The sequence below is a fragment of the Trachurus japonicus genome, chromosome 3 (assembly GCF_045865225.1).
Source record: "Trachurus japonicus isolate A0001 chromosome 3, Traja_1.0".
NCBI lineage: Eukaryota > Metazoa > Chordata > Actinopteri > Carangiformes > Carangidae > Trachurus > Trachurus japonicus.
Window position 1 is genome coordinate 33,500,730 of NC_140909.1, and position 19,746 is coordinate 33,520,475.

Below are 19,746 nucleotides of genomic sequence, written 5' to 3' on the forward strand. Positions count from 1 at the left end.
CAGAAGTGTGAATTACTTTTTAACTTAGCATCCAAAACCCATGAAATACATATATTTTAAAGGCACATAAATTAACCGGAAATTGTTTATACATTCTATTTGTCTTACAGTACTATTTATGTAAATTTAACTTCACCATGACAAAAGTTTTATCTTTAACTTATTCCCAGGATAGTAAAAATAAAATTAATACAACTGCCCTATTTATCAGAGTACATGAATACCATACATACAGTGTTAACCCCATTGGAGGAACTTGCAGCTAAATGAGGATCTGCCTGCCCTAGTCTCAAAGCAAAATCTTGCTATGTAAAGTACTCAGAGGATTCCAGAGAAAGAGAACATGTCTCATGTTGACATTGTAATTAAGGATATGCTCCAGGAGAGTTACATGAAGGCTGTGGTTGATGCCCTCCGACACCAGATGGCCCAAGAGATCAGCCCCGCTCAACAAAGACAATCTGACCAGGAGCTGGTCTTGAAGAGTACCCGAGAAGCTTAAAACTCAGCTCAACAATCAGCTCTCATTCAACTGTGAGCTCACTGTGGTGCTTCAGGCTGAGAGAAAGAAAAACCTCCTCGGGACAAGGTCACCAGCCAGAAGGAGCCGGCAGGAGAAGCCTCAGGAGATGCCTGCCGATCAACCTGTGGGACATCCAGACCAGCAGGAGGAGCCTGCAGATCAGAACCTGATCACCAGACCAAGGAGGAAGTCAGTCTGGAAGAGAGTCTGCCACTTCTTGGGATAGAGGATACCCCAGAGGGAGACAAAGACCAGGGAGCCCTCATTATTTTGTAGCCTAGCTGACAACACCCCTGTGCTCCTCACCTCCTCATCTTTCCACAAATTTGCATGTTTAAGTGATGCCTCAAGTTGTCATCCCTTAACACAGCCATATGTTGGTTGTAATATTAAGAAAAAATATTAAGCTCCCATTAGGATATTTATTAAGTAACGTTTCGAGCCGACAGGCCCTTCCTCAGACTTCAGCCGTTTTGTAATATTAAGCACACAGCTTCACCACCAACCTCTGGTGCTGGAATGGCTTAGTTCAGTGGTTCTCAACCTTTTGTGGCTCGTGACCCCATTTTGACATCACAGATTTCAACACAGATTTCAACATTTCAGTATAGAATACTGTTGTTTAAAGCAGAAGTAAGCAGAATATCTTCCGACAGCAATCACTTTTATAGAGTGTTTGGTCTGAAACACGGGTCTGTCAGTCACTCTGCTCTGCTGTAAGCTGAGGAGAAAACTTCTTGTATACTTTCTTGTATCCTACAACCTTTATCCAATGAGGAGAGAGAACGGCATGAAGGGGCTGTGTGTGCAGCCAAGGGATGCGCGTGAATGTGGTGACGTAGGGACGAGGACCAATAGATCCATGACGAGGGCGGGGGCTGCTAACTCCATCGGCTGACAAGAAGTTAGCCAAAACAACCGGATTGCTTACTTCTGCTTTAAGATTGTGCATGGTGTTTTTAATCATAATTTTTTAAAATAATGATAATTAAAGCAGAAGTAAGTGATATATTTGTGTTAATATAAGTCTTAAATAGTTATATCTTCCGACAGCAATCACTTACATAGAGTGTTTGGACCGAAACACGGGTCTGTCAGTCAGAGAAAACATTTATCGTATCCAACAGTTTTTATCCAATGAGGAGAGAACGGCATGCAGGGCTGTGTGTGCAGCCAAGGGACGCCGTGAATGTGGTGACGTAGGCTATAGGGACGAGGACTGTTATGGTGCGTTCAAGGCAACTCGTAACTCGTGTTTTTCCGACCTGTGAAGTCGTAGGACCAGTTCGATCTGGTACGAGTTCACGGGTCGGAAGTTACGAGTGGCCGTTATAGTGACTTTCACAGGTAAAACACGAGTGGGTTGCCTGGAACGCTACAAAGTCGTAAGTTGTGACTTGAAGCTGTAATTTACGGTTTCAAAAGCCTGCCTGGAACGCAGCATTAGCCAAAACGACCGGATCGCTTACTTCTGCTTTAATTAAAAAAAAGGAAGTAATTTTTAAAAATCAATTACTAGACATTTCAGACGACCCCATTTGAATTCCAGGCGACCCCACATGGGGTCCCGACCCCAAGGTTAAAAAACACTGGCTTAGTTGAAGCTCTTCAGCATCAATCGTATGCTCTTTAGCCCTCATCTGCAACAGGTGACAATGAAAACACACACTCGCGCAACCTTCTCTGGACGTGTGTCATTCTTCTGAGGCTCAGCAGGACGACTCTGACCTCAAACATCACTCACATTAATCACGTCTGAGAGGAGGAAACATTCTCAAACTACACAGGCTTTTCAAATATACAAAAGCAAATTTAGACAATTACAGTACATTCAATGAACACAAAATCTCATCAGTCAATTAGTCTGGTTTGTTTTTGATCTTATGGGCCAAAAATAATACTCAGGTCTGGCCTGTGAGCCGTAAAATACCCATTTCTGTGATAGAGGCAGGAAACAGTTACAGCTAAAAGGAGACAAGGACATACTGTAGTTACATAAACATAAAATGTACATTGATTCCAGATGATACTACATCTAACACCATGCATAACATACTGTATACTCTAAATTATTTATGTGTTATGTTCTGTTTGCTGCATTGACATGGTTTCTTTAAAGCAGCATCTGAAGTAGTTTGTGTTTGTGAGAAACACCTCCTACATTTTGCCTGATGCGCAACATCCAGCATCAATGCCGTTAGAGAGCTTGACACTGCTATTGATGTTTCTTGTAATTGTTTATTTTTTTTGGGACTGCTGTCAGAGAGGTTTTACCATGAGATTTAATTGTGCACAGACATCCCCATGTGACAGCAGTCTCATTTGCAATCTCTCAAGATTTGTTCACCATATCCCTTCCCGAAGTGGAAGCAGTGTTTTAGCTTTGGAAATGGATGAAGCTTTTTTTTTTTCTAGTTAAACTCGTTAAGCACTGGTCCCTTGCTGCAAATTCCCCTGAGCTCTGAGGTCTGCTACAGCCATTTCATCTGTAGGTAGAATCTGCAATTAGAAGAATAACAACAGAATACGCAGTGTGTTAGCATAAGGGAAGTGCTGATCGGTGGCTTTTTCTGTACAGCAGAGTAGATATTCATATGTAAATGAGCTGGAATTCATATCCAATCTCAACAAATGGACTGTAACCGAGAATCATCCCACTTATTATGAGCGCATTAGAAATGCTAGGGCATAATTTGTATCCACAAAGGGAAGGTACTAGTCTCCTCATAATCTGTGTACATTTTGTTCACAATATATCTTCACTCTATTTCTGGCCACATTCGTAACCAGTGTGCAGCATTGTATGATATGACTCGTCCACCGCGCCTGTGCTCTGGAGTTGGCATCATAATGAATGTCTAGGCTCAGCCGGCTCAGTTGAAAGACCGTATGATGGGACGATTTACTGTGAGAATCCACTGAAACAGAAGTAAAGTCAAGTGTTGTTTATGTTTACAGCTTGAAATCAACTGAAGCGTCTCAAGGGGCTTCCTGGTTCTTGACATAAGCTGATCTCTTCAACAAGACAAAAAAAGCAAACAAAACAACTTTTCCCTAAAACGTGAGAATGTAAGAGAAGGAGGACATTTTAAAGAGTGAATTTAAACCGCACCGTCTTCTAGAAATTATGCTGATAGACTACTAAATGTTTATCAATGAGAAATATAAGGAGGGAATGTACTGTAAGACTTGTACTGAGCCGTGGCACCATTTCTCTCTTTTGACAAAAACTACGTCCTTGAGTGGGGTGGTGGGTGTAAGCTGCTGGGTGTACAGAGGATGTCATGTAGGTGGTTCAATTAAAGCTACAGAGAAAAAAAGACATAAAAAATCAATTTTGGTAAAAGTCAGTAAAAGACTCTTCAGTCTTCATAAAAGATATACACACCCTGTTGACTTTTTTTTCAATATTTTATCAAGACACTGATCTTCTTCAAACCTTGAACACTTGCTTTGACTTCTTGTGTTGTGAGCAGATACTGTAGTGTTCGGAAAATCTACAAATATTTGATGACTTTGGAAATATGGTCACTTAATATTGGCAGCATCACAGATGGGCTAACTATACTATATTGCAAACTATACAGTACCTGCATAATCCTGCAAACAACAAAGGAACTATAATTAAATATTTTCATTGGTCCAGTAATAACAGTATTATTAAAAGCCATTTTTAGCACACAGTCTGTTGAAGCCTTACATTTTGTCTCTTTGTTTCTACTTATTCTGTCATCTCATTCTTGGTTTTACCCCTATGTAAAGCACAGTGCTAATCCTGGATTCCAGAGCTATTTAGTCACTTGGTAAACAGGGTTTCTGTCATGGTATGTGTCACTGTTTCCTTGTTGAGTTTCTGTTTTATTTTGAAGTTCCTGTGTCTTGTCTTCATGTGCTCTCCTTCCTGTGATTACCTCATGTGTCTCACCTGTGTTAGTTGACACACCTGTGTCTCATTACCTTGTGTATTTAACCTCAGTGTTTTATGTTCCTTTGTTGATTCATCTCCCACTGTTCGTTCTCTACATTCCCGAATTCCGGCTTGGTGTTGCATGTTCTTTGTTCCACAGTAAGTAAGATACTATACCAGGTTTTTGTTTCAGTGTCTGCATTTGGGTCCCTTATTATCTTGACACTTTCAATTTGGCCAAATGGTAGCCTTCACTCTTTGGGTTTTTGGTCTTAAATCAAAGAAAATCGGTTCTATTTCACGATACTATATTTAAACTTTGTTATACAGCTAAATAGACAGGGCAACAGGCATTGACACCATACCAGCTTATGACACTTAGAATCCAACACATACCTCTTCTCACTGACATATACCTATTCCTGATTATGCCGCTGCTAATTACGATGTGCTTCTGGCTCCTCAGAGTGCCTCTTCTGCATAGCTGCTGACTGCGCTGTCAGCTATGAAAGGAAGTGGAATTGCTTTATTAAATAAGCACTGAAATGAGATAGAGAGACGTGTAATGCACGCATTCCTTTGCAAAGATACAGCCTGAAAACAGCTCTGCAGGGGACTGGCTGAGCTTGTATACAAGAGAACACTACCCAGTCCCACGCACTCCCTCAGTCCCTTTACATTCGCACACAGGCAGCAGCAAGTTATGGAGGTGGTTTGAATCAGATTGTTTACATTTTATGACAATTACAGGCTTTTTTCCTTTTTTCAGCAAGATTCAGTGTTAGTAAGAAAACATTCCTGGAGGCCTGATTCCAACCAGATTTTGCTCTGCTTTCAGATTTGAACAAGGTTGATTGATCACCAAACTCATATACACACACACACATACACCGCTGGATCATGTAACAGCATGTGGGACTCCCTTTTTTTTAGCTTCATACCCAAAATACCACAGTAACCAGTAATCTCCCTCCCACCCTCAGTGACGTGACATATCCCAGCTTGCTTTTGGCAGCGGATTAATGGAGGGCTTTGAGAATTTTGTCCCACAGTGAGGCAAGTGATTCAAAAGGGACTTTGACTTCCCGATTTCCGACTCCCTATCTCTGGCAGAGGAAAGACACAAACATGACAGAAAAAGTCTCAAGCTCAACTAGTGGAAAATTGGAAGTGGTCTGGAGTTTAGTGTGGCCGACTGATATTGGCAGAGCAAATAATGAAGGCTGTGATTGAGATTGTTCTTTTGAAGGGGAGCCATGGAGGCTGCCAAAGACCTAAATATTGTGTCTCGCTTTTGAAGAAGAAAGCTGTTAGTTTTGGAATTCTCTGGACAGGGCTTTTGATAGTGTTTGAGGCTTTATTTAGTGTTTATTTTGTCCTTTTTATTTGCTCTTATCAGCGACTTAAAGACGAAATTTAGGAAACAGCCAGCCAATATAGCTGAAATCCTGACTGACTGAGATTACATGTGGTTTATTTAATTCAGTCGGTAAATCGGTGGAAAGGAGGCGGCCTGGCAGCTGGCTGAAGTAGGTCTGTCAACAGAATCCGTGCTCAGATGTGGATTCATATAGTCTCCACCAGCTGACAATGCAGCACTTTGCACGTCTCGTGGCTTTTTTCTTTCCTTCGGCTTTGCCATTCACATGAATGATGGGCCGAGTCTCTCCACGCCTGGATGTGGGTCTCTCTCTGTCTCGCTCACGTCCACACAGACACTGATAAAGGTTAAGAGGAGCAGTGTGAAAGTGGAGCAGCGCTGCCCTATTTTTACTGGTTATGGATGAAGTGATATGTCTGGTTCGTGCAGCTGTAGTGTATCATGTATTCCCTGCAAGTCCATGTCCAACAAGCTTTTATTGATTAGCATTCTTTTCCTAATGTGCAGGAGATACTAAAGGGATTTGGGAAAGCATTGCAGCATTGCTAATCCCACATTAAAGTTACAATGCGTCAGATTTCAGTCGTGGTTGATTTGGTCACACCCATGGCTACTGGGCGTGACAGCAAGTGTTATTTAACACAACAGGTCCCATAATCCTCTGGTGCTTTGTTAGGAATACAACAGAAGCACAACTGGTGTATCTGTTTACAAAGCTGCCAAACAAACCCGTAGTGTGTTAATAAAGACACCAGTCAACTGTTGGCCTGTTTCCATCAAACCGAGAGATGATTTCATGCCACACACTGCACACAGCGGTGGGGCACGGTGGGGTCTGGACACCTTGCGGAGGAGTTGTTCGCAGCTCTTCCCTCCACACTTGTTGTTGAATGCTTTTGAATGTTTTTTAATGTTAACCAGCGGAGGTAAAAATTGGAGAAAGTGGCTCCGATATTTCCGTGGGAGAGTGAGCGGTGAACGGCGGCGGCTGATGTCACCGAGTTAAAATAACAGTCAGTCACGATGGATTACATGCTGCATCATTTCCTGTGAATCCCCTCATGCACAGGTTGGCAGCATGAATGCAGTTAGGGAATGGCAGACTTAACACGGGGGTAATTACAGAATGTAGATATATTCAGTGGCTTCTAAAAAAAGGACCAGCCATAGATTTTATGAAAAATACATTTCTTCACAATTTCAAAAGATCATTTATCCAACTTGAACCTACCTCTATTCATCTGGACAGGTGCAGGATTGAATGCTCCCACAGTTTGCTATGAGAAATATTTCATGAATGAATGTAAAATGTTTATTAATTGCATCTATTCATACTGTATTTATGCTTTCATATGGTTGTAAAGTGTAGCTTATTTAATAATCCTGCACTGTGGTGATATAGGAGGACTGTCACACTACACAGTTTGTTGACTTCTGTCTGTTCTATATAATTGGCTGTTGATGGGTGCAGCCCGTGGTGTCAGAGAATGCAAATACGCCCGTGAACACATCACTATTCTAATTGGCATCATCGCCATCATAGCCACTCTCTCCAGTGTTTCCCTAGTGTGAACCTCCTACTCCTCGCTGCCTCCTCACTGCTGACAAGAGAGGAAGGTGAGGGAAGTGAAGACAGAAAGGTTGGGGGGGTTGGTGCAAAATAGAGCATAATCACATGACCTCTACATTCTCTACCGCAGTGACAGCTCTCTCAGCAGGGGGGGAATAAGAAAGGTGCAGCATAAACAGCAGTGAGTAACTGCAGCATTTGCACATCAGATTGAACAAACACTAAATATGTGTGCAGAATAACACATGCACAAACTTGTAGATTTAAGAATCGAGCTGCATACATATAAATACATGCCCTGTAATTAGAAAGGTGTGACATTGTTTTTCTCCTTTATGAGCATTTACTGATGTAAAAGAGGATCTCACTGTGATTCATTTAGATTACAAAGTCTGCTGCCTTTTTGTAATTGACTGACTTTTGTTTTTAATGTTGAAATTATGCACCTTGTTCACTCTCTGCCTGATTACACTTTGACATTAAGATTTAAGTACACATACAGTACAGCTCAGTGTAGTATATCTTGTACACTGACGATGCAATCATTTATTATGTCAAAGTAATACAAACATTACATTTACACGTAAATGAAATGTGGCTCAGGCGCTGTGATGATCAAGTTGTTCTTTTTTTTGTACTTTATTTTTATAGAAGGGACATAGACAACATACCTATACATTCATTCAGATGCTATACTGGTGGAGGTACAAATACAATGATGGCTCAATGAGCATTTCTTTTTCCTTTCCATATTTGATGAAGTTGTTCTTAAATAACATGTTATGCATTTAGTTGACTGTGACTGGCTGGAATTGCGAGTTGGAAAACTGCTTATTACTGAGTCAGAAGTTGTACTGTATCATTAGCCTCTTATTGCTAACATGTTAGTGAACGCCCACTTCATGTACTGCATATGCGGAGTAAAACTGGCATCCCAGTGGAGCCCACTCTCTTTCCATTAACGTGAAATGTTAATTGAATATTGACAGCCATGATAGTCATGTTTTCCCTTCTTCTGAGAGAAATGCCGCTGTGTGGTTTCATTGCTAATTGCCTTACACCCACCGCACACCCACCTGCCCTTTGAGCAGGCCAAGTGGCTTGGTTTTTATACAGTACTGTATATGGGTGGGTGGGTTAGTGAGAGCACTTATAGTCAACCATACGTTCAGGCAAATCAAAACCAAAAGCTGACGTAAACCTCTGAAAGCTCTGTCCCGGCGCTGCAGGGATTCGCAGCAGCAGTGATCTTTTTGACATTACAGCAAGTCATTTCACTCAATGTTAATAGCACAAATAAGCTTAATGGAGCTTTAAGTATAAGCCAAAAGCAGAAAAATGACCGTGATTTATGTGCAGGCGAACGGACCAGCCATAAATCAAGTGATCACCTGCCCAGCTGCTGACCTTTCTGGCTCACAAACCTCACTCTCTGTCCTGAACTCTGCTTTGGAAATAAGCCCCAGCACTAATAAGAGGAAGTTGTATTTTGCATGATGATGATGATGACTCCTCCTCTTCACTTTGATGATGAGTCCTGAACATAGTGACTATTACTTTTTTTTGAAGTAAAGCCTACCACGTTGCTGGAGTCATTATTGCAATTGGTCTCTCCCAGAGATCAAAACAAGCACTAAATTACTGCAATGCCCTTTCAATGAGAGGGAAAAAAAGAGAGAAATCTGCTTCCCACTCAGAGCGCGTCCCTGCATGCATTCATAGTCTGAGTACGAGGAGGAGGAGGAGGACGAAACCTGACAAATTGTTCTCTGACATCCTCACAGAGGCCCATCGGAGCTCACTGCCATCGTTAAGCCCACCTCAGTGTGGGGGGAAAAAAAGAGATGCTGAATGACGCTGAGGATGTTTGCCTTGATAATGCCAAACCTGTTTGTGTCAGTGTCAGGAGTTGGATGGTTAATCCAGCCTACATCTCAGGTCCAGATATCAATACCATGTTAGAGAGCCGTGGGGCGAGACTGGCTGTCATGCTTGAGGAGAACAGCTTCTGCCCCTACACACTCTCTCTCTGTTTTCCATGAAGGGAGCGGGAGGGCAAGGAGGGCGGGAGCGGACATGCACACAGTCTGTTGGATTTCCTCTCCGCTATTCAGCTGTATTGGATCAGTGTTCCTGCCAGAGCGGGACAGAAAGAGACACATGTTTGTGTGTCTGTCTGTGTGTGTGACGTTATCATAACCAAACATTCTCTTCTGATTTGTTGTTGGCAGGATTTACGAGCGGGTGATAGACCCTCCTCAGATGGAGCTCACCCCGGGCAGTGGAGTGTGGCTAGGCCAGCACAGCCACAAACATGGCCTGTTTAAGGTAAGAATCCATGTAATACACACATACACACACACAGACTTTTCCTTTCCCATACCTGAACGTGCTTTGCATTCAAGATGGCATGGGTAATTGGCCAGATTTGAAGGAGGCTGTGTGGGGAAGGGAGCCAAGTGGAAGATACAAGAAAGAAGCACAGAGGGCTCACAGAGGAACTGCGAAAGCTCAACGTTTGCTTTGAAACACTTATTCCCATGCCCATTACAGTGTTGTCGATTTTTAATCACCGCTCATTTCGTCCGGCTCCCGCATGCGCTGGTTGTGCTCACAGCAGGGAGGGGACGCGGCGCGGTATCACTAAGACATGCACAGGCCCCTGATATCCCACCTCTCCGGCCCACCTGCCATGCAATCAATGGCCGTTTTATTTTTCTATGTAACATATTGATTAGCAACCAGACCCTACTGCGCTTTAAATTATTTCTCCTCCCCGTGCTTTGACACTATCGCTGCTGCACATCAGACCACTGTTCCTCCTCGTTCTGCCTCCTCCCCTCCTCCTCCTCCTCCTCCTCCTCCTTTCTTCATCCTCTAACACACCGAGACTTCAAGGACCTCCTTCTTCTGAGAGAAAACTCTGGTCTTAATAGACGCAGCTCCATCATCCAGTTCCCTGTGCTCAAGCGGCTCAGTGTGCCGAGTCTGTCTTCCCTTCATGTACAAGGAGCACTCAAAAAGTGTTTGTCAGCAGCAGAGACAGATGGTGGGGAGTTGCTCAGGCTCGCGTCAAGTGATGGGGGGGTGAGGAGATTCTCCCTTCAGGATTACACTGGGATACGTTTGCATGTTGGCTGACAGGTGCAATTGTACCAATTGGAATCAAGGACCTGTTGATCAGTGTGTCAGAGGAGACTTTTAGTAGGCTACTTTCTTTTGCCACTATTTATTATTTTTTAATCACATTTATGGGGTAAAAGTTTTATCAGTTTAAATTTAGTAGCTTTCACTGCAAAGAGAGAATAAAAGCTGCAAGAGCTGACAGGTAGCTACAAGAAATAAACTTGTGGCAATGGCATGTCCACAGCAAATACATGTGGTTTTGTCAAAAAATTTTAACACTTCAAGATTCATCCACTTGTAGTTGCTTAACGCTTCTGACCAGTTAAACCTTTTTGACACCGGCCAATAAGTTCTCCCAGTAATTTGGAATCCTGTCTAAGAAACTCATAGATTTCCTTTTTAACCGAAGCTCCAGACGAATTAAGCCAATTAATTTGAAAAACAGAGATGTTGGACTAATTAAACTCTAATGAAAGTTCCATATTTAAGGAGCAGCTGCACTAAAAGTCAGTGCACCCCTCATTAGTGAGATTCCATTCTTTTATTTTTGTAATCATTTGAGGAGCACTTTACTCATCTCTTTTTCATCACAGGGTTTCATAAATAGTAGATTTTCTGTGGGGTGTTTTTTTTTTTTCCAAGGACATCTGTTTCTGTTATTAGCACGACTCCTCCTATGTACAGCCCTAAACTCTGCTCCTACTGTGTTTCAGCTCATGAAGTCTCACACTCTCACACAAGGGTTTGAGAGACATTTCGCCGATTCTGGACAAATTTTTAATAATTACTTTTCAAAGTTTTTTTTTGTTTTTTTTTTTTAAAGGAGATCTTAGTTTGGCTCTCTATAATCCTGTAATAGTCTTTTGTTGATCACTGTCGGTAAATTAGCTTGTTGCATTCACTGTAGCTTGTGTGACTTGTTTAAACTGTACACATAATACAGTAACATCGTAATATTTGTGGTTTTACACAGGAATTATGTGCCATAACTATTTCTTGACAAACAGTGCCCAGGTGTTATTATGCAGGAGCCACGAGAGACTTTCACACACACATGGGCAGAGGAAAAAAGATGGAGTTAGACAGTCACAGACAAGAAATATTCTCCAACTTTACATCTCTGCTTCTTTGCTTCTTTGCAATTCCCCTCACACTTTCTCACCTGCTCCCATCTTTAACCTGCTAAAGACGAAGGGATGAACAGAGTCTGCTTATGTCTCCTCGTGTCAAAAGCAGAGAGGGGAGAAGAGAAAGGAGAGAGAAGGAAAGGGAAAGATGGCAGAGCGCTTTAAAAATATCATCGTAGATTGAGATTGGAGGTGAAATGAAGCAGCAGTTGTAATCTATCCCATTCAGGACTCAGGAGTGGCATAATGATAAGACGAGCTAACTAGGCCTTTAAATAAAACATATCGAGCCCATGCAGTGGCTCGAGACGCTCCACGTCCTCTCGCCGCCTCCTCTCGGGGGCCTCTCCATCTGAAGGAGCAACTGTAATAAATTATCTTTATCTAGAATCCATTGTGCCAAGGATGCTGCCTCCTCAGGGACACCACAGGCTCATTTGGAACCGGTGCTTTTGTGAAATACTCGGCGTTTCATGCACTACGGGACAGTAATGAATCTAGTGCAGACAATGATGGAGAGCTTGAACATGTTACATAACGTAACATGATGGAAGAAAAGCCAGACCTGGATGCGAGTGATTTGGAGCTTTAGATCTCTTACTCAGTCTCTCTTTTACTCTCATTTCTGTCTCTCATGTTGTCTCTTCTGTTGTTTAAATTAGCTTGTTTATGCTTTGTTCACCCCCCCCCTTTTTTTTTGTTCAGTCTTGTACCATCCACACCATAATTTTCTCTTCCTTAGTGTTCATTCTCTGTTCTGCTTTGAATCAGTGGTAATACAGTGCTGTTTAAGGGTAATTTACCTGACTTCTAAAGGTAGAATAGGCAGAGGGAAGCTAAAACAAATTTCAGGGGAAGAACTTTTTGAGCATTTTTAAGTTTCTTATATATATAGTAGTACTTCATCAGTTGAATATCATAATTCCTAAATGTACTGTAATTATGGGGTACAAGGGCTGTGACTGTGAATTTTCTAAATGTTTAAATATTTGTGTTTTTGTAGTGAATGTATTTGAATTATTTTGAACATTTACTCCTTTCATTTGTGGTAAAGACACATTTCAATGTTGTCATGGAATATAGTCTTCCCAAATGTTTATCCTGACACCTTATGTACTAGTAGCACATAAGCCACACAACAAGCAACACGTGCCATGCACGGCTTTTGTGCTTGATTTGATGGCAGCTAGAACAATTGGTGTACAGCTTCACGTTAATGGGCAAATGGTGGCAAGTGGCTGCTTTGATTATGCTTGTGGTTTGAATCATTAGGGTCCGGGCAGCTAAGCTGCCGGGACACTATTGTATTCCTAGGAATTCTTCTTCTTCTTCTTCTTCTTCTTCTTCTTCTTCTTCTTCTTCTTCTTTCTTTCTTTCTTTCTTCTTCTTCCAAGGAAGTCATACTTCCCATGGGCGAAAACTCACCAAACTTTGCACAAAGGTTCAGTCCCATGCCAGATTCACTCAACTCCAAGGACATGTGCCCCCCCCTCCTAGGGGGGGCACAATAAGCGTTTAAATTTAAAAACTTTAAAAATTCCTACCAAACCAACGGTAGATGCTACAGTGTTGAAACTTCACCACAATGTAGCCTCAATACTGCTGAAACTTTTGTCCACTTAAACTCATTACAAATTATGAAGTCCATCACTCTGTTTTTTTCAATACTGTAAAACTTTTAAAATGTATCTCCTCCCACAATTTTACTCAATTGACACCAAACTTGCTACAGAGCATCTCCAGACCGTCCTCCACAAAACTTGTTTCTCGGATTTTTGATTAAGCAAAAATTGAGCCTACAGTGCATGAAAACGTTTGACTGTAAACAGTACTGTAAACATATACCATCAAATTCTTGCTAAATACATTTTTCAAACTTCCTGAAAAAAAAATGACAATATTCTGGAGTCATGGTTGATGAAGTTTGGCAAATATCAGAATTTTAATTCAAAAACTGAATTTTTGAGAACATTTTGAATTCTGCTCTCATGGGAACAACTGCAGCCAATGTGAGAGTGGAATTTATAAACATCATATTTTCTCTTATGAAGCAAAACACTTATCATTAAAAAAAATCACCAACATTTCCATGCTGTCAAGATGCAATTTATGTATTATCAGATTTTTGTTTAGATGACTGAATTATTGACATTTTGACCATTTCATCACAACAGCTGCCCGGGCACTGGCTCACCTGAGTGGATAAATGAAGCTACACAGCAGGTCTCACTACCAGCCAATTAGCTCAGCGAGTTAGGAGCTGGTTCTTGGTGTCAGAGGCTGTGAGTTCGAGACCCAGCGAGGGTGATGATGATGATGATGATGATGACAGTTCAAAATGGCAGATGTCCTCAAGCTATTTTACTGTCTAAATGCAATTTATGTATTAACAGATTTCTGTTTAGATAACAGAAATCTGCGTTCACAACTGCTGCCCGGACACTGACTCCCTGAGTCTATTTGAGAAGACACACACCATGTCTCACTTCCAGATAATTAGCTCACTGAGTTAAGCGCTGGTTCTTGGTGTCAGAGGTTGTGAGTTCGAGACCCAGCCAGGGTGATGATGATGATGATGACAGATCAAAATGTCAAATGTCCTCAACATGAAACACAAGACAATTGTCCTAATGGTGGCATCACAGCAAGCTTCTAAATTTAAAAATCCAAATAGCTTGGACTGGACCATGTGCGAAGGCTCCTAACATCTTAGACTCATAGTAGATGTTTGACAAATACATTATTTTACCTCAAAAACTGATTTTTCTTTTTCTGCCTACACGACAGTGAATGGCTTACTCAATTTGTGAAGCCACTGTTGAACTGCCATTTGTCAATTAGCTCAGTGCGATAGACAAACGGTCTTTGGTTCCCGAGGTTGTGGGTTCAATCCTCAACTGATGCAAATTGAACATTATAAGGTCAACTGTCTTGTCTTCCTATTCTCCTGTTTGTTGCTCAGAATTGCCTAAATTTGCCCAAAAGTAGCCCGGACCCGACCCATCGCTGCGCAGCAGCTATAATTTATTTGTTGTTTTTTTGTAATATTGTAATGTATAGAACAATTAAGTGGTGGTTTTAGTCCCTTAAGTCTGCATATGGGTTGAGACTTGTTTGCTTCTCTTGTTACCTAATGGCTTTATTGACAGTCCGTTACAAACACAGGTCACAAGTGTGTTGATTTAAAATTGTGTTTTGGATGTAATTAGTTGGTTTAGTCATTAATAAGTCATAAAAGATATAAAGAAATGAGTTCTTTATATTATCATCTTCGAAGTTCCTTCTCACACTTTTTAATTAGTGTTGTTGAAGTTGATTTGGTCCTGAGAGATGAGCTGCAGGATGACGTTAAGTCTTCACACCTTGCAAGATAAAGGACCGGTCATGAGGTGCATGATCAAAGTGAGGAAAAAAAGAATCACAGGATAAAGAAGAGGATAATAGACTGTCTGAGTGCTGCCCAAAGGCAAAGCTCTGGCCTAACACTCCTGGCCTATTATTGCTATAATAAACAAGTGAAGTGGGAATTAGAGTATGACAGTAAAAGTGTGCAGACAAGCTGACTGAAGGTGATTTCATCAGTAATAACAATCAGTGCACGTGTGAATGTTTGGGGACACCCAAGAAACAAATGGTACATACGGTGTTTAAGCATGCACCCACACACACACACATGGATGACAAACACATTAAAAAACACATGCACTTACATTCCAGAGTTGGTGATGTTTAGCTCGGTGTTCAGAGCCCTGCCTCATCATATCACATGCAATCCTTAGATTCACTGTTGATGTTAACGTATTGATTAGTTCGGCTTTAAAGCTGACCGTCAGCTTTTTTCCTGCTGTTCATTTCAAATCCAGTGTGTCAGCTGTACTGGGATGAAACAATGGTGAATGTACCTCAGCCTTAACACTTCAATACTGTAAATAACCTAAAATTCAGCTGTGTAATTGGACTTGTCTTATCAAGAGGGAATAGTCATTATATTTTAATAGTGCCAGTAGGCTTTGGCAGAGATATGAAACACTTTGCAGGCTCCTTCCTGTGTTTGTGTCTCTGTGTTTCTCTGTGTGTGAGGGAGAGGAGAGATTTTATGACTTCATCTCAAATTACCTACTGATCGATGACAGTGATGTGTGGTCAGGCCTCCTTTGTAACACCTCCGGGACAGGAATCCATGATCTACACCTTCATTTTCATTCTGACACTGACAGTCTCGTCTTCACTGTGCATTTCTTCACAAAGCCTGTACGTGTGAGACGGAGAGTGTGTTTGTTCCCAGTCTGTGCTGCAAGCCGGCTCTCCTCAAGGCTCTCTATCTCTCTCTCCCCCCATCTTCCTCTGTGAAATGGAGGCAGGTGTTGCTTGTATCCAGGCACGCCATATTCACTGTGAATGAATTCCACATACATACACACAGAGCAGAGATGAGTTGATTCCAACTGTGCTTGAGGTTGTGAATTCTAATGCACCTCCTGCACCCAGTTTTCAGTAGCCACCCTTTTGAAGAAATGGTGCGATTATATTACCTGCCTTGTGTGTGTTGGCGGAGGGAGTCACCCCAGTGTTTTACAAGTTCTGTTTTCCATTAGAGAGGTGCCTTTTTTCCCAAGGTTGTTCCCTGTGGTTATCAAGAAGCCCTTTATTTACTGGCCCTGCACCTCTGGAGATAGCCTGTCATTCAGAGTGACTGACACACAGTCTGTTAAAAGAGGGAACTCTATCGGTTATAGGCCATTTACTCACTGCAGTTCAGTCAGGAATGGGTGCTGTCTGGGTGGCGCGGTAATAGCTGTGCTGTTCTCTCACTAGTTCTGAAATGCCAGTAAACCTATATGCTGCTCACCTATATATTTCTGAATTCAATATATCCATTACACAAGGAAAAAGTTGTACAGTAGATGCCTGTGTGAAAATTGTTGCATGCATTAACTGTAGGTCTTGGTCAGATCTTGCAGCCTTGACAGAGGTTTTAGCTTGTATATGAAAACACTCAACTTGGGAACCACCAAGGATGAAGTAGTCAAAAAACATTCACAGTGATCAAATATCCAGCTTTTTTAAAAAGACTTTAACAAACCAATTCTTCTGAAGAACAGTGCTTGTCTTTAAAGACAGCATATTTTACATTTCCCTTGTGTTATATTTTGCTATCCAGAAGAGTGTGTATATTTTAATGTAGAAACAACATGATTATATAAACATCTATTTATAATAGTAGAGTGAGTCCTATAGTCAGTGTGTGGGTGTTTGTTTAAAATTAAATGATTGTTCCTTTCAAGTGGCTGTACATAAATAAATCTAATGTAAAGTGGGTCCAACACAAAGCACATACAGCAGATACAGACATAACATACATAGAGGCTCTCATATACCTATACACCAATACAAAACCCCTCCAAAGACGTAACTATAATGTTGTATAATGCATTATAACATTGTTGTAATACTGTGACATAAGACAATATAAAACCATATTAAATTATACAGTATAATACTACATAGCATAGTAACCATGCATATACAATAGTTACATTTTACAATATAGTAATATAGACCTAAACCATTAAAGGGATAGTTCACCCAAAATTGAAATTTCACTCATTATCTACTCACCCTCATGTCGACTAAGGGCTGGGAGAAGTTTCAGAGTTACAGGGGGTCTTGGCGTAGGAGTGCATGTCCATATGATGGTTGCAAATGGATACCAACTGTCTTCGTAACAAAAAGACACACGAAAAAACATCCAAATACCTCCATGCTGCTCGTATGTAATGTTCGTCTTGTATTGAAGCCCCGAAATGCGAAATTGTCCCGAAAAAAATTTAATGGGTCTATATTTCAAGCTTGTTTGTAGCGGAAGCTCCTCTTCCCGGTTCGTCAAATTTGGACGAACCGGGAAGAGGAGCTTTGAGAAGCTTCCACTACAAAACAAGCTTGAAATATAGACCTATTTAATTTTTTCAGGACAATTTCACATTTCAGGGCTTCAATACAAGACGAACATTACATACGAGCAGCATGGAGGCATTTGGAGTTTTTTTCGTGTGTCTTTTTGTTACGAAGACAGTTGGTATCCATTTGCAACCGTTATATGGACATGCACTGCTATGCCGAGACTCTCTGTAACTCAGAGAAGCCACGGAGGACTCTGAAACTTCTCCCAGCCCTTAGTCGACATGAGCGTGAGTAGATAATGAGTGAAATTTCAATTTTGGGTGAACTATCCCTTTAAAAGTAGCATAGGGAGAAAGAAGGCGGAGCTAGAAGACACTAGAACTACAGAAACAATGATATGGGGTTTTTAGGTGAGGTGGAGCTTCTCCATGATACTCCAGCAAGTACAGTACTGGGTGGTGAGCCAATCAGAAAAAAGCAACACTAACACTTAGGCTGGTATAGTAGCACGGACTCCCTCCTTACCTGAATTATTGTTGTGCTCATGTGCAATTAAAACACGCTTGGAAAAAAGTGTCACTTTCTACAATATGGCACCACAATGATGGCAGTTTGTTGAAAAGTGTTTTTTATTCCACACTATGTATTATCAATACAGATACCGTGTGTGTCATTGCGTCTCTCTGCCTTCTCCCTCTGTGTTGCCAGGGCATTATCCAGGATGTGAAGCTGATTTTTGCTCCCAACGGCTACATCACACAGTGTCCCAACCTGAACCGCAGTAAGTATCACTTTGACACAGTCACACACACAGTCCTGAACACACGTAGAGAGAAAAATGGAAGCCTGTCCATTACTGTATGCCATTATGAAATTGGATCGTAATGAGCTATGTGTTATCAGGCAGTGACCTCTCTCTGTTGATCACAGACAAAAGGGCTCTCTCCATTATTTCTTCTTCCTTTCACTCCAGTAATCTTCATTTTGCTGTAATTCAGCCTCCACTCTCCCCACCCTGTTCCTCCATCTGTTTACTGTCAAACAGATTAAGATACAAGGTCACCGCTGTGCCACTGTGTCTGTCACTGATCAATAAGGCATGTAATCACACCTTGTCGCTTTATTATTGATACTAACACTGGCCAGAAGCCTAAGACAAAGAGTAAACAGATGTGTGTGGCACCCTCTTTGTTTGCTGTTGGCCACCATGAGCTGTGTTCAAATAAATACCGTCAGGCTAATGATTTCTTTTTTCCTTTGCTCTGTTTATCTCCTCACTAAATGCTTCCCTCTCGCTCTCCTTGTCTTCTCTTCTTGTTTTGTGCTTTCTTTTCCTTCGTTGAGCTTGTCCAACCTGCAGCGATTTCCTCAGCCTGGTGCAAGGCATCATGGACCTTCAGGAACTCCTGGCCAAAATGACCTTGAAAGTAAGAACAAAACAAAAGAACAACAGCTGCCCACACACAACACAACACCATCACCTGCTCAACTGGCTGTGCAACAGCTCGGGAGAACATATAAACGTACAGTTACTTCACGATCAAAGAAAACAAAGAAAACAATGAAACATGTCGAACATGTCAATAGAAGAAATAAAAATCCACTTAAAATGTTCTTTAAAGCCTTCCTCAGTCGCACCCTGACAAACAAATAAATACATAAATGAAATTATGAATAAATGACTTCTTTCTTCGTTAGCTGGAGATAGCAAATCCTTTAATTATGTTGCTGCTGCTGTTGCAACTGTGTTGTTCTCTTTCTCCTCCAAAATCATCAACAAGACGGTGCCCAAAAACAAAGATGAGACATTATTGTGAGGAAACAAAGGCAAAATGAACATGCACCTTAATCTGTCTGGAGAAAATCTGATTATCCTTTCAGTTATTATAGTGAGTGTTGATTGAAGTGGTGGTTATGAGCCACCAAACAAAAGAAAATAAGATATTGATGTGAATGTAAGGCAGACGAGCAAACAGACAATTACTGGGTCACAGGGGGAGAAAGGAAACAAAAGAGCCAGCTTCACTTTAATATACTGTTGCATCATACCAATAGAGGGAGACATTAATGTACCCGCTGTGTCTCCTTGAAAATGTAAAGTGCTTGATTATTGAGTAATAATAACGTTTGCTCAAAGGTCACTTGCATATTTGTCCCAGGGTTTTTGACCCTTGAATAACATTGGGTTGTAGATGGAAGAGTATTGTTAAG

At 41.3% G+C, this 19,746-nt stretch overlaps 1 protein-coding gene across 1 annotated transcript in view; it reads left to right on the forward strand.

Annotated features, from left to right (window-relative positions):
• LOC146990254 (protein kinase C-binding protein NELL1-like) overlaps nucleotides 1-19,746 on the forward strand; it is a 293,390-nt gene that overhangs the window by 87,754 nt on the left and 185,890 nt on the right. Inside the window, exons 5-7 of the mRNA XM_085771287.1 lie at nucleotides 9,613-9,709; nucleotides 18,244-18,316; nucleotides 18,880-18,962. Of these exons, the coding sequence (XP_085627413.1) occupies nucleotides 9,613-9,709; nucleotides 18,244-18,316; nucleotides 18,880-18,962 (253 nt within the window). The remainder of the gene's footprint in view (nucleotides 1-9,612; nucleotides 9,710-18,243; nucleotides 18,317-18,879; nucleotides 18,963-19,746) is intronic.